The sequence below is a fragment of the Ceratotherium simum genome, chromosome 9, assembly GCF_057802395.1.
Source record: "Ceratotherium simum simum isolate JZ-2026a chromosome 9, ASM5780239v1, whole genome shotgun sequence".
Classification (NCBI taxonomy): domain Eukaryota; kingdom Metazoa; phylum Chordata; class Mammalia; order Perissodactyla; family Rhinocerotidae; genus Ceratotherium; species Ceratotherium simum.
This window is the reverse complement of record NC_141908.1, coordinates 48,150,756-48,177,533: the sequence shown is the minus strand read 5'-3', so window position 1 is coordinate 48,177,533 and position 26,778 is coordinate 48,150,756. Positions and strand designations below refer to the sequence as shown.

The 26,778-nt window shown below is 38.2% G+C and overlaps 1 protein-coding gene across 1 annotated transcript in view; it reads left to right on the top strand.

Annotated features, from left to right (window-relative positions):
• STK39 (serine/threonine kinase 39) overlaps positions 1 to 26,778 on the top strand; it is a 278,513-nt gene that overhangs the window by 159,129 nt on the left and 92,606 nt on the right. Inside the window, exons 11-14 of the mRNA XM_087435340.1 lie at positions 2,970 to 3,092; positions 3,189 to 3,218; positions 10,934 to 10,996; positions 12,762 to 12,829. Of these exons, the coding sequence (XP_087291466.1) occupies positions 2,970 to 3,092; positions 3,189 to 3,218; positions 10,934 to 10,996; positions 12,762 to 12,829 (284 nt within the window). The remainder of the gene's footprint in view (positions 1 to 2,969; positions 3,093 to 3,188; positions 3,219 to 10,933; positions 10,997 to 12,761; positions 12,830 to 26,778) is intronic.

Genomic DNA, 26,778 nt, shown 5'->3' with positions numbered 1-26,778 from the left:
AGAATAAGAGCAATGGGGCCGGCCCCGTGGCTTGGTGGTTAAGTGCTCGCGCTCCGCTGCTGGCGGCCCAGGTTCGGATCCCGGGCGCACACCGATGCACCGCTTCTCCGGCCATGCTGAGGCCGCGTCCCACGTACAGCAACTAGAAGGACATGCAGCTATGACATACAACTATCTACTGGGGCTTTGTGGGAAATAAATAAATAAATAAATAAAATTATTAAAAAAAAAAAAAAGAATAAGAGCAATGTAACAGTAATGCAGTTAGAGGTCGGAGGGTGGATAACCTCCATGGTCGCCATTGTAGGGGATGGGGGAGGATAGAAACTTTTACACATCCTTTTTTGAAGTTTTTATTTTGTAAAGTATTCTTCAGTTCCTAAATAAGAACCTCATTTGTTAAACTATGAGAAACTTAGTTGCCATGGCTCTAAAAGATAGAAGTTGTTTCCTGTTGTCCTTACAAACTCCCTGCAAGGGTGTAACTTTGTGAAATTGCTTTCTGGTCCCTTGAGTGTCACATAAATATACTATGAAACCTAGGTTTCAAATTATGGTGCAAATTTTTTCCCTTCCAATCAACTGGAAGGACACTGTTAATGAACAAATTTGTATTCTTATTCTTAATACTCTTATACCGGTATTTTACGCTACATAGATTTTTTTACTGTCTTAATTTCTACATTTATTTGTTTGACCACTATTTATTACTCAAAGGCCCATCCCACCATTTCTTTTAATGTCCAAGGCTATGATCCTAGATGTTTTGCTTTATTGTTCTCTCTTCCAACAAATAATACTAAGAGGGAGACAGCCAGGATTCTAACATAAAATAGAAATAGAAGATGGCCATTTTATTGTCTGTAGTTCCTGCTTGTAGAGACGAAACTGACAGATTTTGTAATCATAGAGCGAGAGGCAAAAGCGTATAAACTAAATTTTAGGGTGTGAAGCTGCACTATCTTTGACTATTTTCAGAAAGAGAGAGATTTGTTTAGTGTAATCTCTTGGATGAGTACCTGAAGAATACCAATTCATCAACCATGCTTGGTTTCTACAATTTCAGTCAAGGTAGAGTTTTGTTCTGTTTCTGATACACAATTTTACTTGTTTTCTCACTTCTTAGTTAATAGTATGTTTTGTAATAGATGTGGTTTTAAATTCTTTCTTTTAAATGTAGTCATTAACAGATTTTCCTCTCTGTTGCTATCATCATGGTTAGTGTTGCTAAGAAAATAATTAATTTTATTGTATATGTCAACAGAAAATTCTTATCTCTTCCTCTGTCCATTTCTTTTTAGCTTTAAAATGAGCAATCTGTTCTGAAAATCTTGAATAGCATCAGCATTTTTTTCTACAGTACTGTGCCAGCATCTATAAGCACCATTAAAATCACTATCATTAGAATAGATCTTTCCAATGACTCAAAATGCAAGCGGAAAAAATATCTTATGCCAAGTACAGAAGTGGTTTTACTAAGTGCTAAATGTTTTGAAGATGAATTAGTTAAAAAATGTTTTTTGGTGTGGAGAAAAAAGCTTTTTGTTTTTTCTAATGGAGCATAACTTTGCAATTATGAATAAGAACTTTTTACTTGCTTTAACTTTCCGCGTTGGAGCTCAAATCTTCTAGACAAGTGGGCAGGCTTACTTTTACAGGTTCCACATGGTAATGCCTTCAAATGAAATCCAAGTGTGAGCCTGCGTTGCTTATGACTTCACGTTGATCCGACATATGTAAATGCTTACTTTACGTTTAAGTGCTGTGGTATTTCCCTGGGGGTCAATGAAGCTCCTGTGATATAACTCAATAGTTTCTATTACGGATAGTCTTTCTTCATATCATAGTCTTTCAAAGTCTTCACAGGACATTTTTAGACAGTTTCTTTTTAACAGCTATTATTCAGTGGCATGAGAAGACTCACGTTTGAATGGGCGTCTGAAGGCTTTTTTTCTTGCCTTAATTTTGTCTTTATAGCTGTGTGGTCTTGAGTCACTTGCTGGGCCTACATCTCCTCATCTATAAAATGAGGAGGTTGGACTAAATAGTCTCCAAGATCCCTTTCCACTTAAAGTTTCTCTGATTCGGTGGAAAACTGGCTATGTTCATGTGCTACATGGCTTTGTTTAATTATGTCTCACTACATTTTTTGAATCAAATTACTTTGGTCAGAGGCTCATCATTCTCAGTCCTCCTATCCTTTTAAAAGTTTTGCTTTTTCAACCACAGAGACATTTAGAAAGCATGCTCCATGGATTACATCTCTACCCTAGTTCAAAAAAATTTTGAAATGATTACAGAAGACTGATTATAATCTGTTTGATTATCTGGCATGGCTGCTGATAATCTCACTGTGTTCCTAGCAATCTCACAAGTCTCAAAAGTGCTACAAGGTGTGTTAAGAATAGGCTGATGTTCTTTTGTTTTGCTCAAGTAGGTTGAGCAGAATCCTGGGAAGACAAGCATGATGTCAGGTTCTGAAAAAGAGCAAGGTGGCAAGAGAAGGGTATTTGCTTTTTTGCCTTAAGTTTTAGATCGCTGATACCCCTAGTCTAGTATGCTTCATTAGGCTGTCTGAGTCCCCTGCCTCCTCTCAGTCAGCAGTCTGTTGCTTGCATGCATTTCCTTAGGCAATTTTGAAACCTACCACGTGGCCTTCTATGTCTAGTAATTAATAGTGTTAACTGAAGCAAAGTGAAAAATGAGCTTGATCTGTAATGGCTGATGTATGTGGTGTTCTTCCAAAATATTTTGTTCTCCGGGTGTATAGTAATGCATTTCAAGAACACAATATCTTTGGAAAGAGGATGAATGTGGGAGTCTGGAGGCTGTGTAGTCTTTACCCCTGAATTCATAACCACTTAGGTTATTTTCAGGGTAGGTGTATGCTGTGTAACCCAGGTAGCAGCACCAGCGAACACTGTTCACATTCGACTAGTGAAGAATTGGGTGGGTTTGTTTTGATTCAGGTAAGAAGAGTTCCTGGGTCAAGCGGTCACCTTCATAAAACCGAAGACGGTGACTGGGAGTGGAGTGACGACGAGATGGATGAAAAAAGTGAAGAAGGGAAAGCAGCTTTTTCTCAAGAAAAGGTAAATGACATTGACAATGATCAGCTAACCTGTGTAAAGTTTATTTTTGTGCTATCTTTTTGTATGTGTATTAATGGTTATGTAATTGTTTTACAGTCGCGAAGAGTAAAAGAAGAAAATCCAGAGGTGAGTGGTGGTTATTTATTTATTTTTAAGTTTTTTTTGCTGCTTTGTCCCCTCCCTTGCAGTATCAGAGTCTGATCCATTTGGGGAAGAAACTTCAAAATTTTGTTCTCATATAGTCAAAAAAAAAGGAAAGGCACATAGACTTTGCAGGTCCCGATTCTGTCTGAGTTACTTTGGGGCTGTATACATTCGGGGAGATTACTTTACTCTCTGAGCCTCAGTTTCCCACTCTGTCAAATGGGGATGATCACAATACTTATAAAGTTGCCCTGAGGATTGATGAAATCATGTACTAAGGCGCTCAGTGGAGTCCTTGGCACAGACTAGTTAATCTTAATTCTCGGTATCACTATCATTTAGAAAACAGTAAGTATACAGGAAAAATTTCTTCTAGATTTTTAGTTTATAATAAAGCAAGATATTAAAATGGTTAGCAACTCTAGGTTGAATCTGTTGGTCTTGATTTTCAAATCTCCTGGATAACTTAGTAGACAAGAGATACTCTTTTATCAGTTTCCCCTTGAGAACTGGTCATCTTTTGATTAACTTTACTTCCTCCATCTGGTTAATTATCCTAATGCCTAGACTAATGATGACTGCAGTTCAAAGGATTTATTAATTCTCCTAGAGGAAATTTGAGCATATTTTAAATAGTTCCCAATATTTTACAGATCTAGTAATTAATGTGTACCCTGATAAATTCTCATTAAGAAAACAGAAGACTTTGGGTTACAGATGATATCCATCCCAACTTTTTTTTAATTGGCAGACATTTCCTTTTGATTAAATGGAGTAAATCTTATCATTCCATTTTAAGTGGCAATAGCCAGCGGGACCGTCTTAGAAGAGAACGTCAGAGCTACAAGCCACTGCTTCTCCTGTTATTCTTCCCTCCCTCTGGTCTCTTTTCATCCTTCATACCACACTGATAGGCCTCTCCTAGGGGTTTTTCAGTCTGCCTGCCTCTCATTGGTAACTCTCCTTCAAATCCTGTTTCCTCCTACGTTTCTCACATGAATTAATCTTTCCATTTCATTCATAAAATATAAGCTTTGGTGAGGAAGGTATCCCTCTCTGCTACAAATGATGGTGATGAGCTCCACAGTAGGACATGTTGGCCACACACATATCGTGCTGGGTTTTTAGAATGATGTTAACCAGGTATCATGAACTCTGCCCTCTTCTTGCCCACTTTCCTATTTTATCTAGAAGTACAAAGTCAAGGTTTTTCACTTATTTCTAAGAGTGTCTCTAACTGAAAGCGTCAGTTCTACTTAGAAATAGAACCAAAGAGCATGATTCAAGTAGCATCAGTGACTCAAAAAGCATTTGTTATTGGTTCACTACAGGACATCTTCCTTGGATGATATGCACTGAATCCTGCCTTGCTGGTACAGACTGACCGGTGTAGGTCTTTCCTCATGAGGATTTGTTAATTTTATTGTGACAATATCTTACTACGTGCTTGTTGAAATTGTTCTAACTGATGTGTTATTTGGATAATAGCAGTATCTTTCTGGCAGGAGTATTTTCTGTTTAGACATGAAAGAGAGTAATGTATAGCATGCTGTCAGTTGGTCATCACGTGTCACTATCGATCTTCCTGAGTAGAGTTTGAAAGTCTTAGGCATTTCTCTGTATCTAGACCCATTTGATTTCCCAGTGGCGTATGTTTGTTCCCATGCTGGGTTGTAACTAAGGAAGCATATAGATAGTCTTATTTTTGTGAAAAGATACATGTGTTTGAATGTAAACACTCCCACCAAATTTTAGGAATAACCAGCCCCACCAGCTATTGCATAGCTTCTAAGGCCAGTTTTTTTTGCAAGGCTGGCATTTCAGTCTCCTGAGCTGTGTTAAGAGCTGCTAGAATGATGGTTCCTGTGTCCTTTCAGCTTTTAAGGGTAGCCCACTGATTTGCGAACCACCTGAAATCGCTTTTTGTAAGCGAAGAAGAAAGTATTTTATTTACCTATTATAAAGGGAATTAAAATTGTTGAATATGTAAATATTCAACAAATATATATATATGCCTACTGTGCACTGTTTAGGTGTTGGGGATACATCAGTAAGGAAAAGGAGAGTGCAATTCCTATCTGTGTGGAGGTTACAGTGGAATATAGGAGTAACGGAAAAAAAAATAGATTAGGGTGGAGGGTATAGTAGTGTGGTAGGGGGCTGTAATTTTAAATGGGTTGGACAGGGTTGGCCTTATTGAGAAGGGACATAGAGGAAAGACTTGTAAAAGGTATGGAAGAATTAAGTAGAATAAAAACTGCAAGTTTACTTTATCTTGCTACCTCTCTCACCCCTGTGACTGTTGCTTCTTTCCACAGAGGTTATCAGTTTGCAGTGTTTTCTTCTAGACTTTTTTCTGCTCATTTACAGACAAATATGTACATAAAGAAATCTAGCATACTATTTTAAAAACATGAATGGGATTATAAAAACTACAAAAATTTTTTTTTGGCAACTTGCGTTATGTCTTGGAAATCTTTCCACATTAGTTGCTGTAGATCTGCCTCTTTATTTTTAATTGCTGCATAGTGTGATGGATGGATTGAAATGGTTTATTTAACCATTTTCTTCTTGGTGAGCATTTAAGTTGCTGTATTACAAACTGCATTCCATTAACATTTTAGGTATGTATTTTGAGAGGCACAGATGCAAGTAAAGAATAGGTACGTGGAATTGTGATTGCTTTGTTTGAAGCGTCTGCTGGTTTTGAATTTTTTGTAGTTGCTATCATATATAAAAATAGTTGCACTTTAAATATCTTACAGTTTTGTCAGTTATACCTCAATAAAGCTGGGGAAAAAAAAAGCTCTGCCAATGTATACAGCCTCTGACAGTGTGCCTTACTCCTTTAAACATCTTTGAGGGAGAAAACGCTTATCTGTGCCAAATGGCATATTTAAATGCCAGAGTGTTTACATTTTAATAAGCTTTTCCATAACGCTTGTCATTTAAATTGCAGTTTAGTTATTTACTTGACTATGAGCCACTGGAAGACTGGGATAGTATTTTATTCATGTTTGTATTCCCTTTGCATTGAATAGATGCTCTGTAGTATATTTGCTGGCAGCATGAATACCCACGCACTGAAATACAGACATGAAACAAGTGCCCGAATGGACAAACCATATTTATGAGTATGTTAGGAGTGCGGGAAAAGATCAGAAGATGTTATGTAATTGAGCTGAACTTCTGAAAAAGTACCTTAGTAGTTCCATGTTTAGACAGGGTAAGATGCTGCAATAAAGGAGGGTTATTTTAGAAATGCTTGATTTGTGAGGGACTGTTTGGCTTCCTGGGAAGTGTAAGGCAGAAGGTCCAGGTGTTACAGCATTAGTCAGAGAAGATTGAGACGGCCAGGGTGGGGTGTTTGTCAGAGGGACATTGGGTCGATGTGCCTGGTACTGGGCCACATTTGCAGATCCTCTTAAGTCCAAGAGAATTTCCAGTGTGAACTGTAGAGATCCAGAGCTGCACCACTTATCTTGAGATTCATAGCCAAACCCATTGAAAAATTGGTCCTCCTGTATTCCTAACCTGATTTTTTAGAAATAGCCTTGCAAAGTATTACTCACCCACTAGTAATTAATAATTTTTAATAAGTAGGTAATTCAGGCTCATTTCATTTATTTATTATCTTATTCCACTTGGATGGTGGAAGCCAGGGGAGACTACAGGTTAATAATATAACAGTAATATTAATCATGTAGTTAGTTAAGTGAACAAATATTTAACCTGGGCCTGATTTCTGTATGGAGCTGTGTTAGGCACTGTGGCATTGTAGGAATTACACAAAAGCAAAGAAGAAAGCATGCTCTCTAGAAGCTTCTCATCTCTTTGGGGTGGGGGTTGGGGGTGGTATTTGCAAGAACTGGCTTCCTTAGGTAGGATTTCCTATCTTATATAGGATCCTAATTTATATAAAACCTTTCAACTATTGTCCCATTATTGATCTTTTTTTTTTTTTTTTTTAAGACTGGCTCTGAGCTAACATCTATTGCCAATCCTCCTCCTTTTTTTCCCCCAAAGCCCCAGTAGATAGTTGTACGTCATAGTTGCACAGCCTTCTAGTTGCTGTATGTGGGACGGCAGCCTCAGCATGGCCGGAGAAGCGGTGCATCGGTGTGCGCCCGGGATCTGAACCCGGGCCGCCAGTAGCGGAGCACGCGCACTTAACCGCTAAGCCACGGGGCCGGCCCTGATCTTTTTTTTGACCAGTGATTTTGGAATCTTTTTTGTTAGGCTCTGAAATAATCAGTATATATTTTATAATTCTTTTGATCAATTTTGTTTTATACCCTAATTTTCTGTATAAAAGTAAAATTGATTTTATCTTTAAATTCACATTTTATTTTGGTTTCGTTTAACCAAGGAGGACGTTCGCTCATGCTTCTGTTGAAGAAGCATTCTTTTTACAGCAGCCGCTCCCTTAGGACGCCTGAAAATAAATGGTTCGCAACTCTGGCTCTACATCTGAAAAGCCGAAAGCTTGAAAAATGCGGATGCCTCGACTCGGCCCTTAAATTATGGTGTGGTCGTTTGGGGCGATGTCCAGACAACTCTGATTTTTAAAAAGCTGCTCACATGATTCTGTTATGTGGCTAGGATCAAGGCCACCGACTAGAAAAACTGCACTGATTGCTCGGAATCTAAAAATCCAGATTGGAACCCAGGAAGACTCTGTGTTCAAAATTCCTGGAAACTTGTTTGAAATATCTGTCTATCAGAAATCTCAAAAAAGAAGAAGAAGAAGAAAACTAAGAAAGTTGTTTCAGAAATCCCTTGGAAAAGTTGTGCTTATGTAATCAAGTGCAATGAAGCCAGGTGGGAAGGTTTGCTGACTGAAGCCCCTTAGGGCTGACGAGAGGACTATTGAAGAATTTTGTTATAGAGTCTAGGCTAGGTTAATTGTGAAAATGTTCTGTTCCCAACTCTGATATTTTGTTCTGGGGAGAAAATAGATTTGGTGTGGATTTAGGTTGAGTTAATTTTACTAGAGATTAGACACAACGTGAAAGCTAAATTTCTTGCTTATGTTACTCATTGCTGTTGCCTGATGATTGTTAAAACTGCCTTTAGCTTTTTAAAATTATTTCTGGTGAGGTCGTGTTTTCCAAATGCCTGTCAGCTCTCATGCATGTTTGTTTTATATCCATTTGGAGACGGAGGGAAAGATTTGATTTCTCCCTCCCAATTTATTATACTTAGCTTAGTCATCACAGACGGCTTTAACTTAATACTTTGAAGATACTACTTTTTAAAAGGTGTTCTTATTGCCAGTGACTGGCTTTCCGACTAGTTGTGATAAAAGTTAGATTTGTGATCAGAAATCTTCTGTATTTCTGAAAATAAACTGTTTATTTTGGAATAATCTTAGATTTACAGAAAAGTGGCTAAGACAGTGGAGAGTCCCCATCCACTCCTCACTCAGGTTACTCCACATTTCTTATATAACCCTAGTATGTTTGTCACAACTAAGAACCAAAGATGCTACGTTACCATCAACTAAACCTCAGACTGTATGCGTATTTCACTAGTTTGTCCACTAACATCCTTTTTCTGTTCCAGGATCCAATCCAGGATAACACATTGCATTTAGCCTCACTATTTTTAAAAACTGAAAATGAGAAGATTAGGCAGAGCTCTATGAAAAACTGGAACTCAGACATTGTCCCTTTCTTTTCTCCATTCAGAGATCTTTTCCTCTCTTTCATCCAGTCCTAGAGGCCTATTTTTGGGGTGGTGTCCAACATTAATCTATTATCTTTCTCTCTCCCTCCTATCATAACACCCATTCTCTCAAATGCCCTTCTGATAGCAAACTATTTAAAAGCAAAAAAATTTCAGTGGACAAATTTATATTATACTGTTGATGAATGACAGCTGCTTACTGTGTTAACTTTCTCATAAGTTTTTACATTTAAGAATGTATGCCCAAAAGGCATGCGCTAAACTGAAAGAATGGGGTCCCTAATGGTGAAATTTGCGGGACTACAGTTGGTTGTCAAGGAAGATGTTTTGTACAGGGAGCTTCTGTTTCCACCACTCCTGTGCATCTCTGTGCATTTTCTGAAGAATCACCCGTATTACTTGTGCACCAGTGAGAGGGGAGGCTGGTCCCTTTATTACATGCAGGGTTATACCTAAACAGGGGGGTTGCACAGTGTGCCTGGGGTTCCAGCCCCCAGTCTAGTTCACTAGCTCTCCATCCTTTTTTTGTCTCGTGAGGAAGATCAGCCCTGAGCTAACATCCATGCCCTTCCTCCTCTACTTTATATGGAACGCTGCCACAGCGTGACCAGACAAGCGGTGCATCGGTGCGTGACTGGGATCTGAACCTGGGCCGCCAGCAGCACAGCACATGCATTTAACCGCTATTCCACGGGGCCGGCCCCTCTCCATCCTGATGATCGTCCAAGAATAAGGGAGCGGGGCAAGAGATGGGCTTCCCCAGGGGAAAGAGAAGTTGTTACCTCTAGTAAATGCCAATAAGGTTTTTCAGATTACCGTGGTTCTTTGACTAAAGGTAGGATATTCTGTAAGTGCTGATGTGGCTTTTGATTGTATCTCAAACCTTAATTAAGATTGTGGGATCAGCCTGAAAGATTCTTTACAGGAGATCATTTGGGTAGGCCCAGGCCCTCTGGCTGGTTAATGAATACAAGTTGTTTGTTCTTCTGACATAGTCATTTTCCCCCGCATTTTACTATGAAAATTTTCAAAAATATAACAACATTAAAAACATTTTATAGTGAACACCCACATACCTATCATTAGATCCTACCATTACTATACTTGCTTTGTCACATGCACATCCATCTATTCATCTGTCAGTCCATCTTCATTTTTTTTTTATGAATTTCAGAGTAAATTGCAGACATCTGTACACTTCCCTACTTTTTACTTCGTTACTAACCTTGTTATTTTTGAGGAAGCATAGAGAGTAAGACTTTCATGCTCTTAAACTTTAGAAAACTCTTGCCACAAAGAATTTCTGATTATTTTAGAATTAATAGTAAGTTTAGAAGTGGGAACTCCTTTTTATTCTTTTTCATTGCTGTTTCTCTTGGAGATTTTTTGTCTTTCAAGTATTGTTCCAGGGCAGAATTCACAAAAGTAGGGCTTGAGGCAAAAATATGTTGGATATTACCTTAAGGTCGGGTTTCCAACTTTGAGAGAAAAACGTAACCTATCATTCTGGCTTTTCTTTTGGGGAAAATGTGTTTTAAAAGTCCAACTACCCTTATATATTTTTGAAGTCCAGTGAATAAGTTGTTTAAAGTCATGATTAAAGGGGCAGGTTTTACTAATCCTAACATCCTTTCATTAGAAGGCCCATAACTTTAGATGAAATCATGCGACAGGAAAAAATGGTCCTCGGGCATCTTTCTGTTATGAAGTTTAAAATATCAAATAGTTCATGCCTTTTCACTTTAGCTCAGTGGTTCTCTAAAAGCATAAAGATCACCTGGGGCACTTGTTAAAGGTACAGATTCTCTCCTGTCTCCATGAAATTCTGAATTATAGGCTGGGAGGGGCCCACTGCAGGTGGTCAAAGGACCACACTTTGGGAAACACTGCTTTAAAATTACTTAAATTATTTAAAATTTTTTCGCTGATAATTGGGACTAATATAACCACACTGACCTTGATGTCTCATTTTGGTTCCTTAAGTGCTGTAACGGTGACTCTCTTAACAGATTGCGGTGAATGCCAGCAGTATAACAGAACAAATACAGTCCCTTTCTGTGCAGGACTCTCAGGTATGTTTCTCTGCCAGTCATTTATGTTCAAGATGCTTTGTAGAAAGATTTTTAGAAAAAGTCAACATTTCAGAAAGATAGACAATTTCAGACTAGTGCTTCCAAATCAGAGTCTTTTTTAATAGGTATGGAGAAAGGAGTAATGTTTTTATTGACTGTGATTTTCAAGACCTCCAAACTTTAAATAATGGGTTTAAGAGCAAGAATTGATTATCAGACTGCTTCTGGAATTGCTGCCTGTGTGAAATAAGAAAAGGAAAGAAAATGACTCACCATTCTGTTAGATTCTAGCCACAAAACATTGTCATTAGTTGATACTTTTCTTTTTTGCTCCTGGTTGGATTTCTGTAACCTGTTTTTGTAATTCCATTATCATTGAATTTTATGGGCTAATTTATCTCTACAACTTGCCTTGTAAAACTAATAGTTCAGTGACTGTGAAATGCATTTATATTAAAAGTTATGTAACAGAAGACGTGTCCCACGAGTTGTGTTGGGTGCTGATGAAGGATGATGAGCAACCCAGCGGGGAGGGACTGTATACATAGAGCTGAGTGCAGGCCCCCTTTCTGATTTTGCTGTATAATTAATAGACAAGCCCTCTGCTCTCGAAGTGGTTATACTATTAAAGCATCACCAGCCTTGGGATCACAATTTTTTTTTTTACAAAATCTGCATAATCCATTTAAATTCATTTTTATCCTCCTTGATCTCTGTTTTATGAAACAGCTGTATACTGAGGAGATAGAGTGATGGGGTTTCATGGTTGCAGGAAGCCTTCTGAGGTCAGGTATCTAGTCCTTGGCTCTCATTTCATAGCTGAGGAAGTAAAGATTTGCAGAGGTCAAGTGGCTCGCACAACTGGTTAGAGGCTGAGGCAGGATTCAGTTCAGGTCTTTACACTGTGTCGGGCAACTCGGTGAAACTCCTTGAGATAAACTGTAGGGATCGGTTGAAAGATAAAGGGCAAGTTAGGAATAATAATGGGTCAGAAGGCAGAGAGAGTAAAGGAGAGAGGAAAAGGGCCTAGGATAAGTAGTATTGAATAATGTGTTGTAGTTTAGTACTGTTTTTCATATGTATTGTTTTGTTCTCCCAGCCATCTTTTGGGGCAGGTATTACCCCCATTTTGTAAGGGGGAATGTAGGTTCAGAGAATGGCTTGTCCATGGTTGCGTAGCTGATCAGTGGCAGAGCCAAGTCATGACCGTAAATCCCCTATTTTTCTACTCCAACAGGAAGGTCTACTCATGTCCAGGGATTCGTAGGAGTAGGGAGGGGCTGGAGTAGAGGCATTCATGGTCGATGATCTCTATTCAAGGAAATGGGCTCTGGGTGAGAAAGGCAGGAAAGATAGAAAGTGGCCTGATCTACTGTGTTCCACCTTCCTCTGCATCCTGAGGTCTAAGGTGCCCAACCTTTGTTCATCACCCAGGCCCAGTGGCTACAGTCCATGGCTTGGGTTGCAAGGTGCCCCTTTAGACGACTGACCCTTCTTCTTTGCACTTTCTGCAGCTTCTACCAGTTATCCATAGGGCCTGTCCTACGTCTGAGGCTTTCTATAGGAAACATTCATATCCACAATTGTGATGGGAATTAAGCATCCTTCCCACCTTCACACAGAGGTGTTATGCAGCCAAATAAGACCTGCATGTGTAAGACCTAGTTTTGAAATTTCCAGAAAGAAAGGGCTGTGTGAATCAAGGATATCATGATTTTATTCGTTTCCTGAGTTTATAACACTGTTTGCTGTTTTGTTTTTGAAGGGCCTACCCAATGCTAGTGAAGACTATAGAGAAGCTTCTTGTGCTGTGAACCTCGTTTTAAGATTAAGGTAAATAATATTGTTTATTTTTGCATTGTTTTTCCTATAGTACAATATTCTGATCTCCTTCATTAACTTTTCATAACATTAGCATAAAATAAAATTGTTAGCTTATTTGATTTCCCCAAACAGCCAGTGTATGCTGTATTCTCAGGAATAATTGCTCTCTTCTAATTGCTTTCTAAAGAAGAATAAGAAAGAACAGCATCATGTGAGTGTGTCTGCATGCTCAGTGTACCCTTATTAAGTTTTTTTCCCTTGCCTTTTCTTTCTCAGGTTTTTCTTTTCTTTCTTTTTTTTTTTTTTCCGTTTTTACAATGTAAGATCACAGTAAGAGATTTTTAATGAGTTTCTTTCACACCTGAGCAGTCAGTCTCTGACAGAAATAAACCATGCTTGTACTACAAGTTGCCCGGTCAGAACATTTTTCAGTGGCATGTTTGATCAGCCACTGTGGAGAAATGACAGATACATTTTGAAAGAACCTTCAGTCTTATAGGAAATGGATACAAATATGGTGCCTGGCAGTACAGTCTTTATGTCTAGAGAATGAAAGCTCTTCTAATTTCAAGGATTTTTAAATTTTAAGGTCGATCTTAATGTATATTCTTTGTTAAGAGTTTGGTATCTCAAGACAAAAGAAATTTGCTGGAACTTAATTGTAGACAGTTTAATTTACCAGGTCAGTTAGAATACCATCACATTTTTGAAGGTGTTTTAAAATAAGTTATATATATGTTCTCCTTTGACAATTAAACAAAAAGACACATGGCTAATGGGCCATTTTCCGAGCTGTGGCTATTAAAAGTGGGTTCATTTTCCATCCCTCTGAGTTATCATAGTCTGTCAGAGTAGATTATCATTGCCATAATCACCCCATACTTCTGATGGTCATTTACAATCTGCCTGCATTTTCATATACTTACCAGGGGAACCTCACAATGACCCTGGGTCTGATTTAATACAGAGTTGATTTCCAGTCAAGAAGTGAAATAATTACAAGACTGTTTTCCTTATATTTGAAAGTAGCCTTGATTATGATCCATAATTCGTGTATTTAGCAATCTCCAAAGAATGAAGTAGTCCATTCCCTTTTTTTTTTAACCTTGGAACTCCTTTCATGTATTTTCCACTTGTTCATGTATTCACTCATTCCACCAGTATTTATGAGAAGCCCACTCTGTGCTGGGCTCAGTGTTTGTCATTGAGATGCAGGAGTGAGCAACACTGGAGGCTGCAGTCTAACCCACTGAGTGTGCAGAGTTGGAAGTGACCTTTAGAATCCAGTCATCCAATCTCCTGCTTTATATATGCAGGAAACTTTTCTTTAGCATCCCTGCTGGACATTTACCCAGCCTCCATGCATACTTCAGCTCACTCTTTTTCCATGATTACCCCTGTGATACTGAAAAGCTTTAATTGTTATGGTTCATCTTCCTCCTAACGATTCAACTGACCTTCCTGTTCTGAGCTCCTGTGGCTCGAATTCTAGCTCCTAGAGCAAATATCAGGTTTTCTGGATAAAAGTCTCCTGAAGATTGTGTTAAAATGCATATTTCTGAGGCATACCTCCAAATATTGTTTTGTTCAAGGTACTAGAACAATATAGAACATATGCATCCCCTCATTTTTCTGCGGGCCATTTGTATATTGGCAAGGCTTGTTCTTCTCTTTCCTAGGCAAAACAATGCAAGTAACTTTAGCCTTGCTTCTCATAATATAGTTCTATATCCCCCTCACGATCCTGGTTGTTCACCTTGCTTGACATTTAGCCTGCTTTTGTTACCTTTTTCCTCGCGTCTAGGTGGTGGTTTTCCTGAGTTTGTGGCTTAGATCATTAGTCCTACAGGATGCTCCAAGAAGAAAGGGTTCTGTGCTCAAATAAGTTAAACAATGCGTAGCATTCATCTCTTGTGTACACACACACACCTTTTTTGGAAATCACAGTAAAAGTTGTAAGAAGTTCTGCAGGAAAGGAATTTGTTTAACTTTGTTTACTCTAAAACTTATTTGACCTCAGAACTCTTTTCATGGAGTTATTTTCCAGTTTAACATTGTCCCTTTTAAATGTAGCAGCCATATTTAAATGTAGCACCCATATTTAAATGAAAGGACTTCAGATGTGGTCTGGCAGGCTGGAATAGAGTAGTAGGATCATGTGATTTTTGCAGTTCACACTCTGTATTTCTCCTAAATCAGCCCAAGTTTTCATTGCCTTTTGACATACCATGTACCTTGGTGATGAATTGGGCATGACTCAGCAGTGAAATAAAACCCCTAGTTTTGTTTTTTCCATTTGAAGGGCTTCCAAGCCTAATTTTGAACTGCAACTTGTCTTTTAAAGCTCTCTGTATGTCTTAGCATTTACCACTATAATAATGAACATCTTGGTTTTGACTCATTGCTTGCCAGCCATATATTTCACTCATGATTGTCAATGTGTCATTTTAGTTACAATGTTTGGACATACGTCACTTGCCAGTCTGATGAATCTGTCTCTTTATCCAAAACATTGATTAGCATGTTCAACAGTTAAAGTAGGACAGAGCCTTCTGGCATCTGTTAGAAACTGCTCACTTTCTGAATGGCTTTCAATAATTAACTAGTATATTTTGGTATAGTTCCTCAACCAGAAACAAATGCTATTAACTCTACTGCCATTTAGTGGACATTTAACTAACTATTCAGAAGGATATCGTAAAAGGATCCATTAAAAGTGTTGCTGAAATTAAGACATATTGTATCAATTGTATTTTCCTGAATCTAACCACCTTAGAAACACTTTCATAAAATGGAAATGAATTTAATAATAACTTATTTTTAGTGAACATATGTTGATGCCTAGTTGTTTGTATGTGTTTTTTCTCTAAATGTTTACAAAGTGTTTGTTTAAACTAGTGTTTTTCATATTTGAGAATTCTTGAATCTCTCAGAATATATTGTTGGACTCCCCTAAGGGCGATCCTTGTAACTTTAATTTGAAAAAATAGCCTTTGAAAGTTAAAAGTTAAATGTTTTAATTAAATTTTTGTGATCACTCTGTGCTGATGTAAATGTCAACAGCAAATACATTGATTCATTCTATAAATATTTATGGAGCACCTCCTATGTGTGTGGCACTGTTCTAGGTGCTGTGATGCAACAGGGGAAAAAACAAAAGACAAATTTCTTGCCCTCCTGGAGCTTACATTCTAGAGGCGGGGAGAGGAACAATTCAATTCCTATTACTTACATGGCATGGCAAGTTCTCCGAAGGAAAAGCTACATCAGGAGGATAGAAAGCATGGGCAGTGCTAGTCTATATTAAGGAAGGAATGTTAGTTTTCTACTGCTGTGTAACAAGTTACCACAAACTTAGTGGCTTAAAACAACACCGTTTATTATCTCATAGTTTCTGTAGGTCACAAGTCTGGAGACAGCTGAGATGGATTCTCTGCTCATACCGAGCAGTGGGCTCGCTCTTCTCACGGCAGTCTGAGCCAGTTAATCACCACAAGTTAGGGATCAAGAAAGAAAGTTTTAATTTGATTAGCCGGCATGATTGGGAAGATGGCAGACTCATGTCTCAAAAAACCCATCTTCAAAAATTACAGAATCTTGAGGTAGTTATATAGGGAAAATGGGCAGTAAGGAGGGGGTTTCCTTCAGGCATGATGGACTCCAGGGTCTTTTATTATTCCATTCTTCTGTCAGCTGTGATGGATACCTTGTAGGTGTGTTTCCCACTTGTGGTCAGCCTGTTCCTGGAGAGAAACTCATAGAACAAAGTTTTAATTTATCAAGCTATTGGGGAGTACATACATAAGTGGAGGCCATAAATCAGGAGAGCATGTGAATTTTTTTAAAGTACGTGTCGAGTAGTGAGTAGTCACACAGAGGAGGGGCTGAGGCCATTTAGCGTCACAAGATGGCCTCATTTATGCTCACTTACACTGTGTCTCACAGGACTGCAATTAAGGCATGCTCATCTGGAGCTCGAGGTCTTCTTCCGAGCTCATTTGGGTGTTGGTGGAATTCAGTTCTTTGCAGTTGTGAACTGAGGCCTTCAGCTCCTACAGGCCACCCCACTCCACAGACAGTTCATAGCATGACTCTGCTTTTTTTAAGGGCAGCAGGAGACCATCTCCTGTCCCCTCCAAGGCCTTGGTCCCTCTTTTAAAGATTTTTCACCTGATTAGGCCAGTCCCATCTAGGATAATTTCCGTTTTGATTAAGTCAAAATCAACGGATTTGGAACTTTAATTACCTCTGCAAAATCCCTTCACCTTTCCCAGAGAACATAACTTAATCACAGGAGTGACAGCCCATCACATTTAAAGATCCCATTTACTCTTAGAGGAGAGGATTATGCAGGGCATGTATACTAGGGGACAGGAATATTGGAGGCCTGTAGAATTCTGCCTACCACGGAAGGCCTCTCTAAATAAAGTGTTATTTGAGCAGACCCCTGACGAAAGTGAGGAATCAAGCCATGAGATTGTTTGGAGGAAGAGAATTTCAGGCAGAGCAGAAGTGATTGCAAAGATTTTGAGCAGGAAGTATGTTATAAGCAGTTATAAAAACAACCAGGGAACCAGTGTGGCCAGAGTGGTAGGGGATGAGGTCAGAGAGTTAGGGGCTGAATCAGGTAGGCTGTGTAGCCTGTAGTGAAGATTGGATTTCAGCATTTGTGGGTAGGAAACCATTGGAAGATTGGGAGCAGAACAGTGATGTGATCTGAGTTGAATATTAAAACGAGCACAGTGATTGCTTTATGGAGAATAGATCGTATAGGGTGGAAGCAGAGAGCCAATTGGCGGGCTATAGTAGTGATGCTGTGAGCCATCATGTGACCTGGACCAGGGTGGGGAATAATAGAGATGGCAAGCAATTATTGGATTCTGGGTGGAGGAGAGAGAACTCAAAGATTACTCAAGGTTTGAGCCTGAAAATATGAATGAATGGAGTTGGTATTTCCTGAGTTGAGGAAAAGCGTTGGAGCTGCAAGTTGGGGTGGAATGAAGAGTTCAATTTCAGACATGTTAAGTTGAGTTGTCTATTGGGACATCTATGTGATGATGTCAAGTTAGGCATTTGGGTGCATGAGTCTAGGTTTCAAGGGAGATATATTTCTGGGCTAGAGATATAAATTTGAGAACCGTTGGCGCATATGGTATTTAAGGCTATGAAATTAGGTGAAAGCAAATAGGAAATGAGGAAAGGTAAAGAAGAGAAGTGGTCTCTTCTCCCTGCCGTCCAGTGTTGGCCCTGACCATACAGTTTCTTCATATCCCATTCCCCATTTGAAATTTACTCTGGATCATTTGTACCACCTCTACTTACAGCCTGCTTGAGAGGAAGCTGTTCTGGCCAGTGTTTATCACATTTTAGAAAATCCGTGCCCCCTTTTGCACCCTTCTCATTCCTTCCCATCTCCACATCAAGATTGGTATCTATGAATACATATGTACAAATAAACATACATACATACATACGTACATACATATATATATACACATATGCGTACCCACACACACTCACAAATATACCCTCACTCTGTCTTTGCGAATCACTGGTCTAGTCAGTGTGTGGTTATTGGATATTGGGAAACAGTATGCTTGTCTGTCTTATCCCCTGAGGCCATCTGGGCGTGACATTTATGTGTATTGTCCTCTACAGGCTAGTGGGCAGAGACTTCAGTTCAAACCAGCCTTTCATCAGTCCTTAACTAATGCTATGTGGGTGGCTGCGCTGTCTACCTCTTGGAAAGGTCACTTTGACTTTCTTTTTGACATTTTATAGACTTACCTGCTAGGAATATCACCCTCCCCCGCCCCCGCTACCCCAAGCCAAGATGCAAGGTGAATCTTACCTTCATTCCATAAGTAGGAAACTGGGAAATATTTTGCTTTTCAAATGCCACATTGTACAAGAAAAGACAAATACATTGTGGCTACAAGTAGTATATTTATTTCTCCATTATTCATTTCTGGTGATTATAAGCAAAAGGCTGAGGAGCCAAAGGCTAATTCCTTCCTTGAAAAAATATAATATTCCTTTTGACTTGCTTTTAAAACTGGTTACATGTGAGGTTGGAGAAAAAGGGTTAGACCTTAGGTCTCAATGTTAAATGCTGGAGATAGTCAAAATGTAGATTTTTCTTTTATGTACTTTTCTGCAAGTGTTGTCCTATCTATTGCGTATATGGTAATGTCATCCACGTTATCAAAAGATTGAGTATCATAAAGTTAGGTACAAGATAAGGAAATCCTCTTAAACAAAAAAATCTCAGGAGAAAAATACCATGTGGGCTACCTCATAATTTATATACTGTCAGTAGCTGGTAATACAGTTTCTGGTTTGAGTTAAACCTTGTACAAATATTTTGCCATTCATATTTTTCATAAAATAGAATACTCATGTATTTGACATAAAACATATGTTTTTTAGAATCAGGCTCAGTGATTTGGAAAAATGATAAACTTATCAGTTAAATCGTTAATTCCTTTGTGTCGGATGCTGTTCGTACTGTGACAGCTCAGCCCTATGGAATACAGTTGCAGTTTGGCTGAAAGCAACTATGACAGTTGTCATACATCGATGCTCTGCTATGGTATAGCCCATCGCTTTGCTCATAATGAATTTACCTTGTTATCGTGTAGCAGTATCATTAGACCTTGGTGGACCAGTGAGACACTCCATATCAACAAAGCGGCTTTCCTGCTTTTTGGGAAAAATGATCTCTAGAATAGGGGGTTTATTTTAACGAAAATCCTTTAGCATGACAATATTGCCTAATTTGGATTCTCATTTTGGTTTCTCTATTAAAGGGTGAGCTTAGCTATTGGTAAAATGTAGACTTAGTAAATTATGATTTCGTAAAGAAACTGAAGCTGATAAAAACCATGTTGCTCACTGTTTTAGCATCAGTATACTGGAATTCTGATTCCACATTATCATCATTCAGGAGGGATTAGAATTCTTAAATGTTTCTCTAGCCTGAAAAATCAGGTTAATTGCATAATTCTTAGTAGTCAAATGATCGGGAGGCTTGATTAATTTTCCCCCAAAAGGTTAAGTAGTGTAGGCATAGCATTCAGTTGTGGCAATGCTTTTTAGTACATGTTCTTTTTTTCCCCCCAACAAACTACTTATTTATGGCTTCCTTTGTGCAAGGCTTTGTTGAAAATCCAAAGATGAATAAGACAGGGTTTCTGTGCTGAAAGAGCTTACTGTGTAGGTGGAGAGAGCAGGTCCTGCACAAATGACTCTAACACAAGGTAGAAAGTGATAAACGCAATAAGAAGACAGATGAAAAGAGCTATAGTAGTTAAAGGAAGGTGAGAGCCCTTTTGTCTGGATGTTATCTTTGGGTTATTTGTTCCCATAGTAACCAGTGTTTATTTTTTTCGGCATCCAAATTTTGAGAGGAGTAATGGTTAGGTTGAATCCAGGGGCACTGGCAGGCTGTGGTCTTTGGTAAGGGCCTTATCAGATTTAAATTGTTTCTGACAAGACCATATTTGTTTTTCAGTAGAGTGGTATGTATTATTACGTGGGCACCACGTTATTAGAAATACAGTTCTTTAATATGAAAAATATTTCGCATTGGACTTAATTTTTTTGAATGTTCTCTTTTGGTAACTTCCTTTGCTCTGAGAATTGGGGTCATTGTTGCACGTCTTGGCTTTATTGCCAGTGAGGTCCTTCAAAAAGATGAAGTTCCTACTATGTACCAGACACGTGATAAACACTGTGTGTGCTTTGTCTTGTTCAATCATCATAAAACCTCCATAACGTCAATACTGTTGTTACTGACCTTTCACAGGTGAGGAGATTAAGGTGTAAAGTCGTGGAGGTAGTTTGTCTGATACTCTACAGCTCAGAAGAAGCAGAAACGAGTCTTGAATCTAGGTCTGTTTAACACTCTGGTCCTTGCTCTTCTATACTCCTTGTGGCCACGCTCTGTTCAGTTCCATTTTGAATGCAGTAAGAAACTCATGTACTTTTCGGATTGGTACATTTACCTGTCTTCTCATTAACATTTCAGGTAAATATTCTTTTAACAATGTTTCCTGATAAACTCATCATTAAATATTGTGACAGGGATACCTGGAAATATTTTGGAGGAGATGCTAAAGATGATGATGCAAATAGCAGCCAGCATTTGTAGCGTTTTATAATTTTAAAAGCACTGTCAACATCACTTGCCTGATTTAATTTTTCCTTTTGTCCTATGTTTGCTGCCCACAGATGAAAAAGAAAGATTAGAGATATTAAGTGACTTTCCTACAGTCACAGAGCTCACACACCCAGGCTGGAGACTGGGTCTTCTGATTTTAATCCAGTGTTGTTGATGGGATGGTATACGGAGATAGTATAAGTATAGATGATACAGGGTAGTGTAGGGTATAGGCCTTTTGCATATATAGTATCCTTCTGCTGATAAACATGCTAAAGCAAGGAAGATTTATATTTGGAAAAATTTGGTAATGTAAGGGAAGCAAAACAGAAGAATTAAAATCCATTCATTATGAGATAATGTCATTTGTTTTTCTGACAATGGAGTAAGAAGATGTTTGTGAGTACAGATACTTTCAGCAATGGGGAATGTACAGAGTTATTTATTTTCAAGCGATAAATGGTCATCTTAGAAATTTAGAAAATCAAAATAAATTACAGGAAAAAAAAAAACCACAAAAAATAAAATCATCCATAATCTCACTACCCAGAGATACATCATTAGCCTCTTGATAAATATTTTTCTAGTCTTTTTTCTACACTTATGTTAATGTATACTTTAAATTTTTAAAATATTGTATAACTATTCTATTTCATGTTACATAACACATAGTGTTTTATAATCTGCTTTGTTTGGTGATATCTTTTGATATCCATGAATATAAATCTACACAATCCTTTTAAGTGGCTGCTTTATATTTGGACTGAATGTGTCAAAACATATTACTTAAAAAGTGTTATTTGATATGTATGGAGTTCTCAATTTTTCAGTATGGCAGCATGTAAAAGCTTATATGTACAAAAAAGATGTTTGAAAACTGCCCAGTAGAAAAATCCCTTTTAGCTTTGAATTTTGACCTTAGTGAAATGTTCTCAGACTTTGAGAAACCTGGAGATAAATAACGGAGTAAACCCGGTATCAAAGCACGTGGGGATTACAGGGCTCTTTGTGGCTCTTGGGTCGGCAGAGGATGTCGTCATCCACGTAGCAGCTGACGCTGCTTCCTCACTGTGTGTTAGGGCTAAATCTTTAGAGTTGGATTTTAACTAAGGCAGTGCACTGAGAAGCCACAAAAATGAACGTTTCCTGAGTGTAACATGCTCACCAACAATAGAACAGAAACATAGGGTTCCATTTTGCAGCCGTTCTTTTGAGTTCTTCCTTCTAGTGCATATTCTTTAAGAAATTCTCCCTTGGCTGCTTTGCTTGCTGTGGGTACCCTGGGGTTAGAGGAAGTGACACGTGTAAGACATAACAGTTGGAGGAGCTGAGAGATTGCCTTTATGCTCTTAGAGCCTTACACAATGCCTGGCATGTGGTAGACCCTTAGTCAATGTGTATTACACAAGTGCCAACTGAATGATTCTTAACAAAAGGCGTGTTTCACAAACTTTTAATATCTAGGTGCCTCACAAGATTTTTTTTTATTGCAGCTCTTTATTTTTGATGTTATAGTGGAAATGTGTACCAAAAATACTTCTTTACTAGATTTCCTCCACAAAAATTCCAAAGCAAGGTAATACTTTGGAAATAATCTTTAAATTTTAATTTTTAAAATACTTATGGACTCCATGCTATAAGAACCGTAAGACACAATTTCTGTGGCAGAGAGATAAAATAAGTCATGCTGAACGAGGATCCTTACACAAGCATTCTCTGCCCTTCCTATATATCTATACCCAGCTTGAATTACTTCTCCTAGGGTTGTCACCTGTATCCATTGGCTGTACCTACCTCTGGGTCTCAGGACCAAGTCTCAATGTGCAAGTTTTAAAGTGTCCATGTGATATGCTTCTTCCTCCAGATGCCTCTCTGGTAGAAGTTTCCCTAGTAAAGAAAAAAATCCTTCCTGACTCCTGTAGGTAGCCTAAAGGTGGAAGCTGGCACGCCTCTGTGGAGCATACCCCTCCATCACTGTAGCCCTGATGCAGTATGTTTTCAGAGGAACTCTCATGTGACCTCAGAGAAGTGGGGTGAAGTGTGCAGTGTCATGTGCCAGGAGAACCTCAATATCAACCTGCAAGAGGAATAGCCTCCTTGTTCTTCTCTCTGTCATCCTAAGTTCCGCGGTTTTCTGGCCAGCAGTCGATCTTACTTGCTGGACCAACTGTTTGGTCACATTTCTGGGACTTTCACATCTTCCCTGAACTCTTCTTTCTCATGAGCTTTTAAATATTACACAGAAGAGAAAAGTCTTAAAAATAGCGAGTACCTTAAAAAGCTTTGGTGGCCTTTAAGTCAATGTTAATTACCTGATCCTTTGGCTGGTAATAGCCTGAAATTTTAGCAAACGCCTTAGTATTTTAAGTTATCTTCTCTGTCACTGTGCAGAGGCTGCCTTCCTTATCCTTTTTTATATTCCACCTTTCCTAGCTGCTGATGAGGTAACCTTCTGCTCTTAGCATTCTAAAAATTCTCCTCTCCAGTTTTATCAGGGAAGGTTGTCTTTTAGGACTTGTCCTGTTGATCAGAGCTGAAGAATTCTGAGGACTTTTTGCAAAGTTATTTCAGTTCTCAGGTACCATATCCCTGGAGATAATGAGTGGTAAGGTTTCTTCCTCAAAATGTTGAGTCTTGGAAAGGTAACAGGCATATTTCAGTTTGCGGGCTTCGCATTAACTTTTCTTTCCCCATTGAAACCAGACTCTTTGGAATATACTTTCAACTTTATTTTGCAATTCCCAGAGTGCTAGAAAACTTTATTCTCCTCTTTGGTAAAATTCATATGGTTGTTAACTGGTCGTGTAGTGGGAAATCTCTGCTGCCCAGTCAGTTTCATTGGTTGGTCTTGGTATTAGTTTTCTCTCGCTGCCGTAACAAATTACCACAAACCTTGTGGCTTAAAACAGTGCAAATTTATTATCTTACAGTTCTGTAAATCAGAAGCCTAACACAGGTCTCAGTGGGCTAAAATCAAGGTGTTGGCAGGGCTGTGTCCCTTTCTGGAGGCTCTAGAGGAGAATGTTTCCTTGACTTTTTTTTTTTTTAAGATTTTATTTTTTTTAAGCAGTTTTAGGTTCAGAGCAAAATTAAGAGGAAGCTACAGAGATTTCCCATTTACCCCCTAACCCCACACATGCATAGCCTCCTCCATTATCAGCATCCCCTAACAGAGTGGTACATTTGTTACAATCTATGAACGTATATTGACACATCATTATCACCCAAAGTTCACAGTTTACGGTTTACTCTTGGTATTGTACATTCTGTGGATTTGGCAAAATGTATAATGACATGTATCCACCATAATAGTATCATACAGAGTGTTTTCACTGCCCTGAAAAATCCTCTGTGCTTCGCCTGTTAACCCCCTCCCACACCCGTCACAACCACTGATCTTTTTACTGTCTCCATAGTTTTGCTTTTGCCAGAATGTCATTTGATTGGAATCATACAGAAAAGCCTGGCTTCTTTCACTTAGTAATATGCATTTAAGGTTCCTCCATGTCTTTTCATGACTTGATAGCTCATTTCTTTTTAGCTATGAATTATATGCATTGTCTGTACGTTCCACAGTTTATTTATCCATTTACCTACTGAAGGACCTCTTGGTTGCTTCCAAGTTTTGGCAATTATGAATAAAGCTGTTGTAAATACCCATGTGCAGGTTTTTGTGTAGACATAAGTTTTTAGTTCCTTTGGGTAAATACCAAGGAGCATGATTGCTGGATTGTATGGTAAGAGTATGTTTGATTTTGTAAGAAATTGCCAAACTGTACCATTTTGTGTTCCCACGCAATAAATGAATGAGTTCCTCTTGCTGTACGTCCTCACCAGCATTTGGTGGTAGTGGCGTCAGTGTTTCAGATTTTGGCCATTCTGATAGGTGTGTAGTGGTATCTTATAGTTGTTTTAATTTGCGTTTCCCTGATGACATATGATGTGGAACATCTTTTCATATGCTTATTTACCATCCTTATATATTCTTTGGTGAAGTGTCTGTTGAAGTCTGTGGCCCATTTTTCGTTTTTTTTCCTTTATTTTCTTTTTGTTTGTTTTCTTATTTTTGAGTTTCAAGAGTTCTTTGTGTGTTTTGGACAGCAGTCCTTTATCCAGATATGTCTTGTGCAAATGTTTCCTCCCAGTCTTTGGTTTACCTTCTTATTCTCTTGAGATTCTGTTGTCTTTCACAGAGCAGAAGTTTTTAAATTTAATGAAGTCCAGGTTATCAATTATTTCGTTCATGGATTGTGCCTTTAGTGTTGTATCTAAAAAGGCATCGCCATACCCAAGGTCATCTACGTTTTCTCCTAGGAGTTTTATCATTTTGCATTTTACATTTAGGTCTATAATCCATTTTGAGTTAATTTTTGTGGAGGATGTAAGGTCTGTGTCTAGATTCATTCTTTTGTGTGTAGATGTCCAGTAGTTTAAGCACCATTTGTTGAAAAGGCTATCTTTGCTCCATTCTGTTGTTTTTGCTCCTTTGTGAAAGATCAGTTCACTGTATTTGTAGAATATATTTCTGCGCTCTTTATTTTGTTGATCTGTTTTTCTGTTCTTTCACCAATATTACACTGTCTCGATTACTGCAGCTTTATAATAAGTCTTAAAATTAGGCAGTGTCAGTCCTCCAACTTTATTCTTCTCCTTTAATAATGTGTTGGCTATTTTGGGTCTTTTGCCTCTACATATAAACTTTAGAGTAGTTTGTTAATATCCACGAAATAACTTACTGAGATTTTGATTGGGATGCATTGAATCTATAGATCATTTTGGGGAGAACTAATATCTTGTCAATACTGGGTCTTCCTGTCCATGAAAATGGAATCTCTCTCCATTTATTTAGTTCTTCTTTGATTTCTTTCATTAGAGTTTTGTAGTCTCCCTCATGGATCTTGTACATATTTTGTTAGATTTATATCTAAGTATTCCATATTTATGGGGGGCTAATGTAAATATCATTGTGTTTTTAATTTCCAGTTCTACTTGTTCATTGGTGGTATATAGGAAAGCAGTTAACTTTTGTATATTTACCCTGTGTCCTGAAGATTTTTTTTACTCACTAGTTCTAGGAATTTTTTTTTTTGTCTATTCTTTTGGATTTTCTACATAGATGATCATGTCATCTGTGAAGAAAGACAGTCTTATTTCTTCCTTCTCAAGCTGTATACCTTTTATTTCCTTTCCTTATCATATTGCATGAGCTAGTACTTCCAAATAATGTTGAAAAGAAGTGGTGAGAGGGGACATCCTTGCCTTGTATCTGTGAGAAAGCTTTGAGTTTCTTACCATTAAGTCTGATGTTAGCTCTAGGTTTTTTGTAGATATTCTTTATCAAGTTCTGAACTTTCCCCTCTATTCCCAGTTTACTGAGAGTTTTTATCGTGAATGGGTGTTGGATTTCGTGAAATGATTTTTCTGCATCTATTGATATGATCATGTGATTTTTCTTTTTAGTCTGTTGATGTGATGGATTATATTAATTGGTTTTAGAATGTTGAACCAGTCTTCCATACCTGGGATAAATCCCACTTGGTTGTGGTGTATAATTCTTTTTATACGTTGTTGGATTTGATTTGCTAATATTTTATTGAGGATTTTTGCTTCTTTGTTCATTAGAGTTAATGGTATGTAGTTTTCTTTTCTTATAATGTCTTTGGTTTTGGTATTAGGGTAATGCTGACCTCATAGAATGGATGAGGAAGTGCTCTTTCAGCTCTATCCCCTGAAAGAGGTTGTAGAGAATTGGTATAATTTCTTCCTTGAATGTTTGGTAGAATTCATCAGTGAACCT